Source organism: Hydra vulgaris, chromosome 02 (genome assembly GCF_038396675.1).
Source record: "Hydra vulgaris chromosome 02, alternate assembly HydraT2T_AEP".
In the NCBI taxonomy this organism is placed as follows: domain Eukaryota; kingdom Metazoa; phylum Cnidaria; class Hydrozoa; order Anthoathecata; family Hydridae; genus Hydra; species Hydra vulgaris.
Window position 1 is genome coordinate 17,877,565 of NC_088921.1, and position 19,993 is coordinate 17,897,557.

At 24.2% G+C, this 19,993-nt stretch overlaps 1 protein-coding gene across 1 annotated transcript in view; it reads right to left on the reverse strand.

The window, feature by feature from the left end:
- Positions 1–1,723: 1,723 nt before the first annotated feature.
- LOC136076792 (NACHT, LRR and PYD domains-containing protein 3-like) overlaps positions 1,724–19,993 on the reverse strand; it is a 46,836-nt gene continuing 28,566 nt past the window's right edge. The window contains exon 5 of the mRNA XM_065790244.1: positions 1,724–3,086. Coding sequence (XP_065646316.1) covers positions 2,464–3,086 — 623 coding nt within the window. The 3' untranslated portion in view covers positions 1,724–2,463. The remainder of the gene's footprint in view (positions 3,087–19,993) is intronic.

Sequence of the window (19,993 nt, forward strand, 5' to 3'; positions counted from 1 at the left end):
ACAAGTTCTGCTCCCGAAAGAGCGTCATTACCTGCTCTACGGACCAAGTGTAAAGTGAGTTTTAGGAAGAACAAAGGTATATTAGAGTGAAAGATAGAAGAAGTTGTGATAGAAAGATAGCATAGAGAAAGCGGAAAGGAATTGAACACGATGTCAGAAGGTGCAATAGTACTTTTATTTGAACCAACAAAGACTTAAAGAATTCATGATATGAACTTTTCCTCAACTTCCTTTGTCATCCTACAAGCGGACTTTGATGGTATTGTGGTTTATCCTCCGCCAGCTAATTGCTCAAAGGAGCGTCATTACCTGCTCTAAGAACCAGTAGTAAAGTGAGTTTGGGAAGAACGAAGGTAAGTTAGAATGAAATATAGAAGAAGTCGTGTTAGAAAGATAGCATAGAGAAAGCGGACAGGAATTGCACACGATGTTAGAAGGTGCAACAGTACTGTTAGACGAACCGACAAAGACATGAAGAGTTCACTTGATATTAGGGTGGTTCTAAAAACAATTTTTTTGAAAAAAATCTGCTCCCACCCTTTAAATGTGTTCTATATAATACAAAAACACTAGGTTTAAAATTTTGTTGAATAAAAAATATTTTTAGAGGTCCCCCAAAACCCTTTAACATTTAACGGGTCCCTAATATTTAAAAAAACAAAGTTTCTCGAAAATAGGTCAACCTGGTACTCAAATGAAGCGAAATTATATAAAAATTTCAAAAATAACATTCATTTTGAAATAATATAGTTATTTTAGGTTTTACTACGTAAAAATCTTGTTTTTTAGCAAAAAATGAAATAAGTGAATTTTTCATGATAATTGTGATAAATAAGTTTAAACTTCAAATTTATTTTTCAAAATGAATGTTATTTTTGAAATTTTTATATAATTTCGCTTCATTTGAGTACCAGGTTGACCTATTTTCGAGAAACTTTTTTTTTTTAAATATTAGGGACCCGTTAAATATTAAAGGGTTTTGGGGGACCTCTAAAAATATTTTTTATTCAAAAAAATTTTAAACCTAGTGTTTTTGTATTATATAGAACACATTTAAAGGGTGGGAGCAGATTTTTTTCAAAAAAATTGTTTTTAGAACCACCCTACTTGATATGAACTCTTCATCAAGTAACTTTGTCGTCCTACATGTGGAATTTGATCGATATCTGAGTGATCGTTTCTTTCGGAAACCTTTTATAAATACATCTTTTCATTTTTAAAATCAGCTAAGATTGCTGAAATATTCACTGAAAAACTAAAAAAGAAAATATAGCAAAAACATTTGCTAAAAAATATAATCTTTTTTTTTACTAAAAAGTAGAAAATAAACTTTTTAATTTAATAGTTCAGTAAACTAAAGATTGACAGGTATATTTCTATATAAACCTTGTGCAGACCTGTCAATCTTTAGTTTACTGAACTATTAAAGTTAAACAAAAAACTTTATTTTCTACTTTTTAGTACAAAAAAGATTATATTAATTTAGCAAATGTTTTTGCTATATTTTGTTTTTTACTTTTTATTTGGTACCTCAAGTAAAAAAAAACTTTCCTTTTATCCTTTGTATAAGAAAGCTCATTTTAATTGTTTATTGAAATTAGAAAAAGATATAGTTACTAAATTTATAAATGTGTTTTATTAAAAATTTCGTATTTAAGTACATATTTCGGTAAACAGTTATTTAATTGAAAATTCAACTTTCGAACAAAATAACTTCAAAGAAACATTCGAATTTTTTTATTACGTTGACAACAAAAATCTTTTAAAGAAACAAATGGCGGAAATTTTAAAATCTAAAAATAGTTTTCATTAACATAAATTTAGATTGTGTAAATCAAAAACGAAAGTTTTAATTTTTCATTACAAATTTATATATCTACAAAATTACATAAAAATAAATACATAAAACATTAAACAAAAAATTTTCAATATAACTTTACAAACATTTTTTTAAGTTTTAAAACCTTAGAAAAATATTTAAAATAATTAAATAAATAAAATATAACAAAAATTAATCTAGTTTTTATTTATATTAATTATAATTATATATTTCACGATCAATGTAATAAACATTATAATTAATATTAATTAAACAATAAACTTAAGAAAAAACTCAAACACCCATTTTGAAAAAATATAATATCAACGTTATTATTATTAATATTATTAAATAAAAACTATAAATATTTATAATATAAAATTATGACTAACAACGATAAAAATAATAATAATAATAATAATAAAAATAGTAATAGTAAATATATTATAATTATAATTGTTTATTATTAATATATTTTAAGACAAATTAATTATTTCATCCTTTAATAATAAAAATTTATTAAACGTTTAAATATTATTAAAATTAATTCGTATATTTCAAAACATATTTAATAATAAAATAATATATTAAATATTTCATTAATTAATTTATAATTATTGTTTATATTTTATTTAAGATATTAATCATTTTTTTCGTGTTATAAAGTTTTTTAATTCATCAAGGTTTTTAAAATATTTTCCACGGTACCCGATCCCAAACACCTTGACATTCGAACAACAAATCCATTCACAAATCTCTTCAATGAAATCGATGTCGTCGTAAAGGAAAAGAAATAATTCTTCACAAAGATTAATCCACGGAAGAAAATTTTCTTCAAAATCTTTTTTCGTTATAAAATAATTTGAGATCCACAACCTTTCAATCTTATCTTTCGGTTTACATCCTTCGAATTTAATTGGACGCCAAAAGCCGATTTCACGAACATTTGTTGAACATTGAATTATAAGATTTTTTTCTTCATCACTTAAAATATTTTTTTTAACACATAACTTCGATAACTTTCTTCCAGATTTAATGTAATGATTTACGAAATAATTTTCACAAGAAGTTTTGTAAGAAGTTTTTCCATCGTCAATCAAAATCCTCCACCACTCTCGTTTATCGACGATTAATTTTATTTCATCAGTAAACGATGATTGACTTTCATAAAAACATTCAATGAATAAATTAACGTAATAAGTTTCAAGTTTATATTTATATGGATCGTTTTCATTTTTACTTTGACGAATTAATTTAAGTAGATGATCTAAAGAAAAAATAAATATTATATATAAATAAACCAATAAATAATAATCGAAATTATAAAACATAAAATACATTAAAATAATCTAGATATTAATACATATATTTATATTAAATTATAATTAACTAAAAAATTATATACAATATATTATTATTAAATACATTACATAATAAAATTATATACATTAATATAAACATTAGAATCATAAATAAAAAAAATTAAACTAAACACATTAATATTTCATTTTACATTAATATTAAATTAGGATCATATATAAAAAAAATTTAAATGATGAAACTTTCAATATAATAATTCTTTATTAAAAATTATAAAAAAACTTTCATTTGTTTGAACATAATTTTTTATCACATTTTTATAACAAAATAATTCCATTTTATCATAAATCTAACATACTAAAAAAAATATAAAACAAAATCATATTTTTATTATTAATGAAAATAAATTTAAAAATTAATGTTCAATCACATAATGTAATAAGACACCAAGAAAACAAATGTTATTTAAACACAGATTTGGAGAAAAATGAATGTTTTTATAAATCGAATTTGTAATTTTAAATTTAGAACTTCGAAAATCTCCTTCGTCAATCATTTAAATTAAGTTGTGTGAATAAATTATACAAAACTCAAAGAGTGAGAGTTTAAATATTTGTTTATTCGAATTCGACGTTGATTGGAAACTTTAAAAAAAAAGCGCTTTAAGAACAGTATATACTTTGTAATTATTGATAAATTTTATAACAAAAACATTTGATATAATATTCATACAATCGCAATAATAAACAATAATTTTATCGTTAAAGCATAGCTACAAAGCTATGGTTACCAAGTATCCGATTTTTACGGATAAGAGCAAAGTGCCAAAGCAAAGTGCCGATATTTACGTAGAAGTGCCAAACTATTTTTATTTTGTTCCTAAAAGCGCTCCAAGAAGCCTATACAGACCGTATAGGTCTTAGCACTATTAAAATCAAGATTTTCACGATGCTACCCTACGTACAAACATTTATATGTTTTATAGTTGCTATAAAACGTAAATGATTTTAGAAATAAAAAAGCAACAAACTTAGATAAGATAAAAATCGATAACATAATCAATCAAATTTAAAATTTCTTTCGTAAAAATATTTTTAAAACAAATATTATAAATATAAGTTTTATCACTGAAAAAAAAAAGTTATTTCACGACACTTACCATTTTATAAATATATTTATAAAATGGTATTTTTATGAACTTTAAATATTTAATATTAATTTGTATTCTTAAGCCACATCTGTTGTAAGCAAAAAAAATTTAATGAACTTTCTGGAATAATGATTGAATTTTGATGAAATTGTACCAACTGTTAAATTAACAGTTGGTACATGTTCATTTAAATGGACAGTTCATACCAATAAAAAATTAATAATATAAAAGAAAAAAGAAAGTCAATCAAAGATGAAAAGAAAATCAGTGAAAAATACAGTCTGTTGAAAATACAATTAACACCCGAGTTATGTTGAAAATTATGTTTTATTTCGATCTATATATATTATATTTATAATCGATATAAAATATAAACTTTATAATAATTAATTTTAATTTTTTTTAATTAATGAATTTCCAAGAAAAGTGAAAAATTTCAGCTTATTCTTTTTAATATATTAAGAATAAGCTGAAGTTGTTTACTTTTTTTTGCACTTTTCTCTTGTTATTTTATAAAAAAAAAAAATTTACTTTATATAAAATTTATTTTTGTTTAAATTTAGTTTCAAAACAAAACTTTTTAAAATAAAAACAAATAATTAAATATATAATGAAATATACTCACGAAGTTTAAGAAGTTTTGTAACCAATGTCAATTAATAAACAATGATAACAAAATGACATTTTAAAACTCGATCATCGAACTTTAAAAATCTTTTGACAAATTCGAACAAAACAAAGGAAATTCGTATTGCTAATAGATATTGAAGTATATTGTAACTACCGCAACCGGTAAAAAAACATTTGTGATATTTCAGGATCAAATTTTTTGATCACATTTTATAAAATGACTGTAAATCACGTTTGAAGTTTGAAAATATGTAGATTAATAATTTAGACATTTTAATTGGAGAACATAAACTAATAATTTTAAAGATTTTCTATGAAATAAAATAATATAAAAACGATAAGAATTAAAAAAAAACTTTCTTTGACAACATTATCGTCATTTTAAAGTCACTAAGAGATAAGTGAAATAAACATTATTTTAAAAGAAAATAAATTCGCACGACTTTTTTACATTGATCAGATCCAAGATTAAAGTGTGTGTTTTTATATTGCCATTTTAACAAAATTAAATGCAATTCGCACATGACCTGTGTGAGATTTTCCAAAACAGGAATTGCCAATTACTAGGTTAAAAAAATAGGGAAAACACACGGAAAAAAGGTTTTATAGAAAATACTTTGTATATGTGACTGCTTAAGACTGGTTTTTTTAGGACACATTATAATTGGTTAAAGCAAATTTTAAATTTAAGAATAATTTAAATTTATTGTTTTATGTTTGCTTAAAGTAAATATTTAAAACAACTTTGGGCGATACTAATTCGTTGATTGAACTTTTTTCGGACGCAGTTTGTCGTTTATTATAATGAAATTCCCAAAATAAGAAAAATAAAAAATGTTAATACTAGCCGTTTATACTTTTAAAAATAATTATTAAACCTCAAATGTTTTAAAATTTTAAAAAATTTTAAAACATTTCATTCTAATACATTTTACCTTTTTTTGTTCATGTTAATTTAAGCTGAGAAGCTTAAATTAACATGTTTTTTTGTGATATTGGGTCAAGTCATTATATATCAACCAATTTGATGAAAACTTTGTGAGTCACCATCTCTGATTTTTCTGATCCTTACATATTGTTATGTGCATTATGTAGATACGTTATATTTGAAACTTGAGACTTCCATGTAAAACGGTTCAGAAATTAAAGATTTAGAAACATGACATGGTGGCACCCCTCGATTTAAAAATAGTCAAAACAGACTACTTTAGAGCTGTATAACTTTTTTCTCACTTTCAACAAGTGTCTTATTTTTTCTAGAACTATTTTCTGGATAGTTCTCTTTCTAAAAAAGTGGTTTTTATTAACCTGTATTTAATTAGTAAAAAAATTATGACCTCCTCAACTTTGGAAAAATTCTTAAATATGTTAAAATATGCCAAAATAAAACTAACTGTAGCATTTTATTATTCATCCACAAGTCTTTACAGATAAGTTTTCTGATTAGGTACTACTGTCTGCAATAAGTGGGCAAAATATAGGTAGCTTGTAGCACTTTAGAATTCAAATATATCTAAAAGCAAAACATCCATTTGCCAAAAAAGTCAAATTTTCTAACACTTTGTTTTAATCGAAGATTAACAGCAAATAAGACCATTAGACCCAACTATCTGAAAATGCAAACATTATAAACTTGTCAAATTCACACTAAAAATGCATTTTTAAATAACTCTTTTTTTCATTTATCAGCGGTTGAATGCGTTACTAGAGACCAGAGCCCCTCTAATCTGCCTGCTGGCCTATTTGAAGAGTGCAACTAATATTAAGCCATTTCTTAATAAAAAGAAAGATATGGTTGGCTGCCCTCTCATTGATCTGGTCTTTGTAGAAGATAGATAGGGGCACAAATAAAGGGGGCAGTAACTTTTTAGAGACCTTCATTATGGTTCAAATGAAAGTCTCTAAATTAATTTAGATATTTAGATACTTAATATCTGAATATCTAAATTAATTTTAAATTGAAATTGTTATTTCTTTAAATTCTATTTTATTATAGGTAATCAGTAGTCTGTATGCGGTATGGACCACATACAGACAACTTTTTAAAAAACTATTTTGTTGTAAAAAACTTAGGCATATATTTATTATTTTAATTAAGTTAATTAAATGTCATTAATGTTATAACATAACGATTGTGGTTTCTCCTTTAATAACTTTATAACTTTGTTTTGTTGAGAAGAAGACAAATCAACCAAATAATTTTTTTAAATTTTTTACAGATAAACATTGTTTTACTTGGTTTCTTTATTTTACTTTTTCTGAATCTAAATTTGAATTTGAAATAAATCTGAATTTAAACTTATTTTGTAATTGACGATGATTGAAGTTTTCATAATGGTTTGTCATTATTATAAAAAAAAACCCATCTGCCTCATATACTTTAAAAGATATTAATTCTAATTTTGCCCACTTAATGCAGACAATAGTAGCTAATCAGAAAATTTATCTGTAAAGTCTTGTGGATGAATAGTAAAATGCTATAGTAAGGGGGCCACTATGTCATGTTTCTAAGGCTATATTTTCTGAACCATTGTACTTGGAAGTCTAAAATTTCGAATTTAAACTAACTACATAATGCACATAACAATATGTAAAAATCAGGAAAATCAAAGATGGTGACTCATAGGACATTGGTTGAAATATAATGATTTGACCCTATCATTTATCATCTATGACTAAAAATTATTCGATGAGTAAAAAAAAACATGTCTTTCTAACCCCACCAACTATTTATTTATTTATCAAACTATTTTTAAAAGTAATAATTATACATAACTCATAAATAAAACTAAAACAGTAGAGAATTAACAAAAAAATTTCACTGCTTTAAAAATATGAAAATCATCCTTTATGAATAAATTATTTACACTTTAAGTATTAAAATGTTGTAAACTGTCTAAATAAAAACAAAATAAGCAATGAATCCAACAACAACACAAGAAAACATATAACAAAAGAATTCTATCGCAATGTCCTTAAAAATCAAAGATAGATAAAATATATTTCTTGAACACGTCACGCTATAAATGTGAATAAAATTTTGTATAGATAATCTCTCTCTCTCTATATATTAATATATATATTTATAGATTATCTATAATAATCTATAATAGATTAGTATAATAGTATAATCATCTATGTATGTATAATCTAAATATATATATTTTTAACATATATATATATATATATATATATATATATATATATATATATATATATACTTAAAAAAAAAAATTTATATGTATACTGATAACATATTATATATTGTCATAACAAGTATTAATCTATATATTTACTGTATAAATTACTTTATTCAGTTTATGTTTGCTTTTTAGCAGATATTTTTGCAGATATTCGGTTACAAAAGAACTTGTATGGTTACTAATTTGCAGGGGAGGATCCAACATTTTTTGGTCTTTGAGATTGCAATGATTGGAGCTTGGGAAAAAAAAAATCAAAATTTTTGCCACACACCCCTGCCGCAAACGTGAGAGCTCACAGGCAAAATCATCGCAGTTTTTTTGCAAAGCATCCTTATTCGACATAAGTATAAACATGTAAATGTTTGGAGTTTGCTCTATGTTTGGAAGTTAGCTATCTTAAAGACCAAAAAATGCTGGATCCGCCCCTGCCAACAAGTTGGCAGGGGTGGATCCAGCATTTTTTGGAAGAAGAAGATTAGCAAAGAAGAAGCTTGGAAACTTAAAAAAATATTGTTTCAGTCATGCAATAAGATAAAACATGATAATATTATTCTTGTTTACACCAAAACAGGGAAAACCAAAAAAACTTAAACAACAAATGAAAAAAGTAGAAAAATTGCTACACAATACTACATCAACCAATACCATTTAAAAATTTGTGTTTGCAAGAAATTTTTCTGACAAATATTTCCTATTTAGGGAAAATGATTTAATGGTGTGTTACCTCACCAATATTTACCAGGTGAATTAGCTAAGAAAACTTGTGATGGAAACAGACGAGAAACAAAAAACTATGTTAAACGAAGCCATAAGAAGTTTTATTTCAAGTCTTTGAGCTACAGAAAGTCATTAGGGTCGCAAGAAATGTGTAAAACTTTATCTTCAAACATGTTCAAAATGTATTAACAAGTTGTACAATATCTTCAAAAAGTCACTTTTGATTGATCTTTCTATTTCTTATAAGAAACATTTTCTATTTTTTATAAGAAACATTTTTTGTTTCTTATGAGAAACATTTTGTATACAAAATCTTTTACAGAGTATTTGTTGGTGAATTTAATTCATTTCTTTTCATTTGAACCGCCTGCTTCTGATACTTGCACATTTGACAATGATTAAAAATTGCATTTGTATAGGAAAGGCTGATTATTTAATTAAGAAAATTCACAAGAGTTACGATACATGAAACACTTTACTCAAGGCAACTTAGCTTCTATAATTTTGGCCTGTACGATTTGAATAGCAAATTAAACTCTTGCACCTGGTTAGAATTCCAATCAAGTAGAGGATCAAATGATGTTGCCAGTGCAGTGTATCATTTTCTAACAATACTTATGCCAAAATATATTTCCAATCAAAACAGGATAAAAAAAAATTGACAAACAAAACCAGATAGAACGTTTTTTAATTTTTCGATTAAAATAAAATAAAAAATAGCATGATTTTTAAATTTTTGTCTGAAACATTCCTTCTACTATATCTTCTGATTTTTATCAGTTTAACCAATTGAAAAACTTTTTTACCAATATATCGGAATTGAAAAGAAGTGAATTATCAGGTTTTGCAAATACACTCCTCAAATGTTCTTAGTTGTTTACTGCAACAACAAAAAAAGTTGTCAAATAAATAACTTTAGTTTTTATCATAAATTAACATAAAAAATGTCAACTTATAGTGTATTAAGAACATTATAACAAATGTTCTTAGTTGTTTACCGCAACAACAAAAAAGTAGGTTGTCAAGCTTTTAGATCTTGATTTTAGGTATCGTATGAAATTGAAAAACCAGTGTCTAGTTAAGATTTTTATGCACTGATTTAGATGTTCTATGGTAACAAAGAGTACGATAGTTTATTATTATTTAGTTTGTGAATTAAAATGGAATCTCATTATGTAAAATTATCATCCAAATGAAATTATTTATCATTAACATACAATTTTAAAAGAAGCACGAACTACGCAAACTAATATTTTCTTTTTAAAGAATTTATGATGTTTTATCCGAAAACATCATTTAAACAAATCCTAACCAAACTGATTTAAACAAATCCTAACCAAACATTACCTTGCTGAAAATAATAACGCTAACATAATTGTGTCTCTTATGCATATTATATATATTTATAAACAGATTTCAATTTTTATCAAAGCATTTTCATCACATTTTATACGTAGATTTCATCAAAATAAATTTTGATACTCAAAAGATACAGCTATATATATTTTAGAACAGATTTCATATAATTTTTACATTTTTTTTTAAAGAAATTTGTCTTTAAATTTGTTTACAAATGTTTCTCTTATGCATTCCTAAAATCAAAAAGGTTAAAAAAAAAGAAACCTAAAATAAATAACTTTAGGGTCATTCCATATCAAATGGCTCCAGGATAGCACCTCAGATTTGCTTCAAACTTCAACTACCCACATATTTTATGAAAAAAACAACAACAGCAAACAAAACATAATCTATAAAATTTGAACTTGATCTGCCTAAAAGTTATGAATGGATGAATAATTTTTTATAACCAAAACTTGAATATCTGAAATTTACAGTAGAATTTGTTGATTTTTGACAAACCATAACTTTATAAATAAAAGAGGTTATCGCTTGAAATTTTGTATAGTTATAGTATTTTACCCAAATAATCCATTTCGGGTAATAACCTTTTTTATTTACAAGATAAAGTCAAAAATCAATAATGAGTTCTAGAAACTTAAATTTCTTGGAAATATAAATTTCTTAGTTAATATTGATTCAAATATAACTTTTGACAGGTTGGTTAATCAAGCTAAAAATTGCAGGATTTATTTTATTACATAATCTGCGATAGTTGAAATATAAAACCATTCTGAGCAGATTTCATATGGAATGACTTTTTATCTAAAAACATCTAAAAGAGTTGGTGATTTTAAAATTATTATTTATTCTTAACTTATGTCATCATACAAAAAACAAAAATGGTTAAAAAAAAAACCTAAAGTAGAAATAACTTTATCTAAAAACACCTTAAGGAGTACATATGATGTGATTTTTAAATCAATCTCATCAATGAAGAACATGGAAATTGAGTAATATTTTATGCAATAAAAAGTGATGCAATCATTATTATTATAACAACAATTAGTATTTACTCATTATTAATCTAAAGGATAAAATAAGTAAGTTATTTCACTTTGTCCAAAGTCACAGAATAATTGTTAGAAAAAAATTTTTCATGTTAGCTTTCAAACTTAGTTTTTTCCTATTTTCTATATGTATATTATCTTTATTTCAAAATAGTCACTCATAGCTTAGATAATTGCACTGGTGGGCTCCAAAAACTCTATTCAATATTATCAATTTTAATTTATCTATTTATTAAACTAAATTCAATCAATCAGACTTTACTTTTTTACTGGAAATTTTATTTAATAAGGTTTTAGTTATATTAATTATGGTTATTCATTCCATGTACCTAAATGCACCAATAGCATACAAGATCACACACACACTAAGGCGTAATGATAGAAATTAAAAAAATAAATTAGGGTTGTAATGACAATTTCTTTTTTTTGAAGTAGGGGGGTTCTCATATTGGGTAAGTTGATCCATTAGCCACGGCACTGGATCAACTTACCCAATATGAGAAAACGATTATGTGAGATGGATGGAGTTGTGTTACTAATGGTCTGATTATTGCTTACAGTGCATATGATGGATTAAAGTCTAAACTTTATGCATAACTGATTGGGCATTAAATAAAAAAACAACTAAGTATTGTAACATACTTTTTGTAATGTCATTAAAGATCTTAAGGAAACCCACAATGAAGTATTCACTGTGGTAACAAATAATGAAAATAAGATGAAAATAAGATGAAAATAAAAAGAGATTTTTACAAAGAAATTTATACAAATCTTTTATTATAGGGGTGTTTTGAACATTATTTAAATCTTTTAGAAAAGGAAGTAACACACCCAGATGCCATTAAACATGTGGTTGAAGTGCATAATTATTTTCACAATACACATCAACCACAACCACAGTAAATAATATTTTGTATTTGTGGATTATTAACTGCAAGTATAAAAAATATATAAAAATTTAAGATTAACTATTAAAAAACAAGAAGCACACATGCACATACAAAAGAAGCACGCACGTTACATAGTTATTAGACATGTTTTAACTATTCAAATAAAAATCTGGAAACTTATATATTGTATTAAGTTGGTTCAAAAAATACTTTTGAAATTGCTGAGCTAATGAAACAAGTCGAAGAGAAATTGCAAGAAGATCAAAGAACATCAAGAGAAGATTAAAATTTTGGAGATTCAATTAAGTTTAGTTAAAGTTGAAAACAATGCATTAAAGAAAAAATGTCAAGAATTTAGAAAAAAATGTCAGAAGAAAATCCAATATAAAGTTTTAGTACCTTTTTAAAATGGCAAACAAACCTAATGTTACTGCAGTTAATGTTATTAGTGCAATGACAGTTGAGCGAAATGATATAAAACATAAAGAAAAAAATGTAGTTATATTTGGCATAAGAGTCAAACAAACTTGATTATTAAAGAAAAAGAATTGGATAATAAAGGGGCTGTTTTAATGGTATTTGAGGAGATTGGCACTGGTAGCCAAGTTTTACATAGTAGATTAGCACTAAAACTTGAAGCATTTGGCTTTACATCTGTCACTGAAGTGGATAATTTCTTTTTTAACTGATAAGAAGCAAAGAGTTGTACTGGAGAAAGTGTATCATCATGCGTGGACATAGTAAGCTGTGTACCACAAGGTTCTGTGCTTGGTCCAATTTTATTTTTAATATACATTAATGATCTTTCAAGTCAACTTAAAAACTAACTGTTGTTGTATGCAGATGATTTTAAAGTAATAGCTGAAGTTAATAATGAAACGGATGCACAGGCGTATTAATTTCAAATGACTTAAAATAGGATTACAAATTGAAATTGCATCATCTATTGCAAAATAAAAATTTGGTATAATATGTAAATCATTTTAGTATAAAGATAGTGAATTAATAAAATTGCGGTATTGTAGTCAAATATGCCCACATTTAGAATTTGCAATACAGGTATGGAGTCCTTCTCTTGAAAAAGATATAAACATATTAGAAAAAAATCAAAAACATGTAATGAAATCTGTACCTGAGCTATATCATCTATAATGCAATGAAAGACTAGAAAGTATTGAAATTGACATCTTTAAAATAATGAAGAATACAAGGAGATCTCATACAAATGTACAACTGGTTTTATCTTATTGGCAAACTTAATAGTAGTAGTGTCCCTTTAAGCATGTTTGATACGAAACCCTTGGCAGCCATTGCAACCGAGGTAATGGCAAGAAAGAGTTGCAGCACTTGGTTTTATAAGAAAACGTGAACAAACGTTTTAAACTTCAAGAGAATTTTGTATTTGAAAATATTGCATATTTTCAAATCAAAATACTCTTGAAGTTTTATAGAGATTTTATACAAAGATATATAACGATATTATAATCTTTAATAAATAAATTTTTTTTTAAAAAAGCTAAAAATTCTGAAAATATCAAAAAATGGGGGGAAGTTTGTTGCATATGTGTCATGATTGAGATACTTATGTCATTTTAGTTCTACATTTCACGTTTTCTACAACTAAGTTGAGTTTGTGCAAGGAAAATAAGTATATAACATATAATATAAAATCTATAGAACTATAAAGTTGTCTTGTTTTGCTTTTTAAGTAACAAGAATTAAAAAGTAAGCTGATGATTTGAACTTGCCACGCAGTGACCTTTACGTTTTTTAAACAGTAATGGGGGTTTAAAAATAATATTTTTTATTAAGAACATAATTGAAAATTTGAATTTTATATTTACAATACACCATTTTATTTAAATCAAAATTTTTAAAAATAATAAAAAGTCAACTCGGACGTTTTTAATTGATAATGCACGAGACACTGCAAATGAAATATCGTTCAATCTTCTATTATCATTACCATAAATAATACAATTTTTGAATATACTTTTATTTATAAATAGTATGCGCTTTTTAATATTTTAATCTGCTTTTAAAGTTTCTAAAATTTAATTTTTTAATGTTTTAATGAAGCATGTTTTGTAAGTAATGTATTAAAATTGTATCTTGACAGGCTGTTAATTATATAAAAGTATTACCATGTTTTAAAAGTTAGCAAGTTGCTTTTAATTTTTTATTGGTTTTAAATAATTTTATGTTGGATATTCAATCATGTTTTATATGAATCTAATTACTTACAATGTTATTGTCTGATGGTGATAGTTAGATTTTATAAAGTTAAATTTACCTATAAAGAATCTTTTGAATTTACTTCTTAAAAAATTTACATGTTTTTTTTTTAGTTTCTAATTCAACATTTTGTATAAAATGTTTAAAATGGAATAACAATATTTAATTGTTATTTTAATTTTAGTAACACAGTTTATTACATATTGTTGGTTTTAATTTCTAATTTATCTTCATCTTTAAAATTAATTTTGAAAAAATTTAATATTTTCTAATGTTATTCTGTTTTATGAGATATTTTACTAATGGTTTGATTGCTTTAAATTGTATTTAATTTTTGATTACCTGTATTTTTTTTAATATTTATTTTAGCCAATTATGTTGTAACAATCTCAGCAACAATCGTTGGTGCACCACCCTTATCTGTAACTGTAAATAAATGATTTGAAGTATTTATGGTTAAGTATGCAACTAAAATATCATTCAGCTATTTCAGCAATCATATATAGAAATTAACCCTTATCTATATATCTATCCCACATCCTATAGTGCACACAGAGTGTGGGCCCATAGTGGGGGAAAAAATTTACTTTATTTCATTAAAGAGAAAGGGATTATCTTTACTAAGAGTAAATTGGGTGGATTTAGAGTGGGCAGGGTAAAATAGAAATATCTACAAATAGAAGATGTAGGTAATGTTTTTAGTTTAATATGTATATTTTTATTATTCTTTTTTGTTAAATTTTGGTTGCAAATATATGAATTTGTAAAATAACTACCAATTTTGTTTCTTTTTTTTTTAATATTAAGTTATGTTTATAAAAAAATTTTGTTAAAAAAATATACCTTCTGTTTCTACACTAACACCATCAAAATTTTAACAGAACATGCAAAATATTATAACGATTTGCTGCTGTGACGGTGTTGGTGATTCTCCATGTCAAAATAACATTTTATTTTCAGTTAAGATTTTGTGAATACTTCAAATTGCAGTTAATAATTTTCGTAATAATTAATAATTATTACTGAAATAGGGGTATCTAATAAGTACTTTTAATGAAAATTTTTTTTTACAGTGTATGTACTTTATGATGTGTCTTTATCTGTTCATGAAAATATTAATGTTTTTAATTAAAAAGATCCTATTTCTAATAAAAATAAACATTTTACTATATGCTTTTTTTATTTATTTTTTTGTTTATATAATTTTACCTTTATTACTTTGTTACCTCTATTATCTCATCTTTATTATCTTTTTTATTTCTTAAGTTCTCCTAATAACATTGCGCTAATAACTATAATCATAATTCTAGTAATTATCATTAATTTACTTTGTTAAAATGCTACTGTTAAAGTATGGTTTTAACTTAGTAAACATGAATTTTTTTTTAAATTTACTATGTTGATCATTAGCTAATAGTTATATTAACTATAAAAATTAATATATTATTTTATAGCTAATATATTATATTAATATATTAGCTATAAAAGTTAAAAAGAAATTAGTTTGTCGCAATCAAAGTAAAAATAATTTTATTTTTTGATTAAATTACAAAATTTGTTTGCATTGATTGCTTTTAAGTGTTTGTTCTTTTGTGTCTTTGCAATAAATGTCTTTTGTTTTAGATTTTGACTATTTTTAACAATGCGCTAGAAAAAAACACTGGCAAAAGGAAATTAGTTTGTAGTGATATGTTATGCTTTTACTTTTTTGAATCATAATTTTTTATTTATTTTAGATATCCTTTGGTGCGCTAATAATTATCATAAATTTACTTTGTTTACTGTATGTTTGTTTACTGTTTGTTTGTTTACTGTTTGTTTGTTTACTGTTTGTTTGTCTACTGTTTGTTTGTTTACTGTTTGTTTGTTTACTGTTTGTTTGTTTACTGTTAAAGTATGGTTTTCACTTAGTAAACTTTAATTTTTTTTTTAATTTACCATGTTGATCATTAGCTAATAGTTATATTTAATAGTTAAAAAGAAATTAGTTTGTCGCAATCAAAGTAAAAATAATTTTTTTTTGGTCGAATTACAAAATTTGTTTGCACTGATTGTTTATAAGAGTTTGTTATTTTGTGTAACTGTCTTTGCAATAAATGTCTTTTGTTTTAGAAGTTGACTATTTTTAACAATGCTCTAGAAAAAATCATTGCAAGTTTGTAGTTTGTAGTGATGATATGTTATGTTTTTACTTTTTTTAATTTTAATTTAATTTTTTTTTTCATTTTAGATAAATATTACAATGCTTTTTTAGCATATTGCAGAACAAATAAAAAGGAGCCTATTGCTGAACAGATAAAACTATCTCATAAGGTGTGGACTAAAATTTAAGGCAAAAGCTCAACCCTTTTTTTTTTTTAATAGGGAGTGTGGATCCTGTAGAATGTACAATATTAGGAGAGAGAGCTGTGAGAAAATAAGTATTTTTGTATTTGGTTAATCTAAACTGTCAATTTATGATGCAGCTGTTGTTGAATTTTTTTTGTAAACTTTTTTTATATTTTTTTCGTTTTGTTATTATGAATAAATAAATTGATTTCCAGGTAATGTGGTGTATTTTTTCCTTTTTTTAACTTGATTACTTTTTTTAGATTTATCAGATGACATATTTGTTCAATATTAACTTGAATAGAATTAAAAACTATTGAAAATTGCTGTGTTTTGTTTATAAATGTGTAAATAAAACTATTTTTTGTTTTACAAAGCTCTTAGGCATTTCTTTTGATACCACAATCCGTAATGACTTATATTTTATTTATGTGAACGAAAGTCTAATATTTAACATTTAAACTTCAAGTTAAAATAATTAAAGATTATATCAAATTTTACAGAATTAACAAATTTTACTTAAAAATTTAGAAATGAGATTTTAAATTTTTCGGAAAAATTCCATATATTGAAAATATATAGAATAATTTTAAAGGGATATATTCTGAAAAAGAATAAATATAGTAATTACTATATTAATTCTTTAAAACTATTTATATATTGCTTTTGTAGTAAATAAAAATAATTATCCAGGAAATAATGTATCTGTAACAGTTGTATATCTTTTTGTGCACTTGTGAGCACCATAACTAAAATTAATCAAAAAATGTAAGATAATTGCAAAAGCGAACTTGACGTATTAAAGTTTATTTGCTACGAACTGACTTCACTGTGCTAAATTTTTGTGGCATAACTTTTAAATAGGTGTTTTAAGGTCATAGTTTTTAATGGTTTATGATTATAGTTCTATATTATAGTACAGTGTCTGGAACAATCATGAATTAATCTATAAAAGAAAACTTTTGAATTTTAACAACTAGAAAACTATTGCTTTAATATTACTTTTTTGCTATAAATATATAAGCAACATAAATACATAAGCAACATAAATATATAAGCAACATAAATACATAAGCAACATAAATATATAAGCAACATAAATATATAAGCAACATTAAATACATAAGCAACATAATTATATAAGCAACATAAATTTATAAGCAACATTAAATATATAAGCAACATAAACATATAAGCAACATAAATATATAAGCAACTTTAAATATATAAGCAACATAAATATATAAGCAACATAAATATATAAGCAACATAAATATATAAGCAACATTAAATATATAAGCAACATAAATATATAAGCAACATAAATATATAAGCAACATAAATATATAAGCAACATAAATATATAAGCAACATAAATATATAAGCAACAGTGAAAAAAATATAAAATTTATTACAATAAGGAGAGGTCTCAAACCTACAAAAACAACACTGATGACAACGCACTATACCAATGAGCTATTAATAATATGCGTTAAGAAAAACAACTTTTAAATTTTTTATAGGCTCTATGTATGCGGAAAAGGTAACAAAGAATAGATATAGAAATAATCGGTGTGGAATAAAAAAGTATTAAAATGGTTGATTTTATAAAGAACCGTATTTTGTGGGTCCTGAAACCTAGGAAAAAGGAAAAAGGTCAATGAGCAATAGACTTACAAAGACCCATATTTTTATCGTCCGATCAGCTAGTGATATAGAAAAAATAACTTGTAAAATACCCCCTCAACATCCATGCTCTTTTAAATTTTCAGGTCCATTTTTATACATTCAAGGTAACAAACATCATTTATTTACATATAAGAAATATTTAAATCGAAATCGTGAGTTTTTTTTACAAATCAAACAGTCAAATTCTGGAACAAATTACCAATTGAAACAGCGGATGTTAAGAATCTCATCTTATTTAAAGCTAATTTTCTTGTTTTATCTGTAAAAGATTGAATGGTGTTAAATCTCAACAGTATTGTATATATATATATATATATATATATATATATATATATATATATATATATATATATATATATATATACGTATATAAACAAATATTGCTTTATTATTTAATAGTATTGAGCACTCTTAAACGCACAAGAGTATTTGCATTATTATTTTTATACCACAATAATACATTATCTATTCTGTATATATATATATATATATATATATATATATATATATATATATATATATATCTATATATATATATATATATATATATATATATATATAATATATATATATATATATATATATATATATATATATATATATAAATATATATATATATATATATATATATATATATATATATATGTATATATATATATGTATATATATATATATGTATATATATATATATATGCATCTATACATATATATATATATATATATATATATATATATATATATATATATATATATATATATATATATGTATATATATATATATATATATATACACATAACTTTTCTTTTAAGGGAGGGTTGCGTGAGAAAGGAAGGCATATGCCTCAACTACCAAACAATACCCGATAAAACTCTCAAATTGACTGTATAGAAACATACATAAAAAACTAATTTATGTAGAAATAGTAGATAATCATGATATACCTATCAAAGTTAAAACAATTATTGGAAATCGAGCAATATTTAGATAAGCTAACAGTCTTTAAACCCAACTCAAAATATTTGGTGTTGTTTAAGACCAAGTATTTAATTTATTTTTATTAAAGATTTTAATAATATATAAGACTTTATAAGTGTAAAGAAAAAAAAATAAAAAAATTATGTTGATTAAATAATTAAAAAATATATTTTTTTTAGATGCAAAGTGACAGCTGTCAGCTATTCAAATGCATTGAGTTGTGGCTCTCACTTCTGATCAACCCTGAACTAAGTCATTACCACACAGCTATCAAGAAAAGATGTAGTGATGCTATGACGAATATCTATTTTCTTGCATACATGACCATTACTCGCTTTTTGGGTAAAAATAAGTTTTGCATTAAAAATCAAATCGTATATATCAAAATCTTGCAACTATAATATGCTTATGTTTTCAAAAATCTCAAGAAAAAACCAAATTGCCCAGGTTTAATTGGGCTTTTCTTGGCGGGGTCTATTGGGTTTTATTGCGCAGGTTTTTTAATGCCAACCCAGGTTCAAACTAAAATTTTGGCTCAAACCAATACTGAATTAGAATTTCACTAGCCTTGATGTATGATGACTAAAGATAGAAGGTCATCAAAGACTAATAAATAGTATTATTCTAT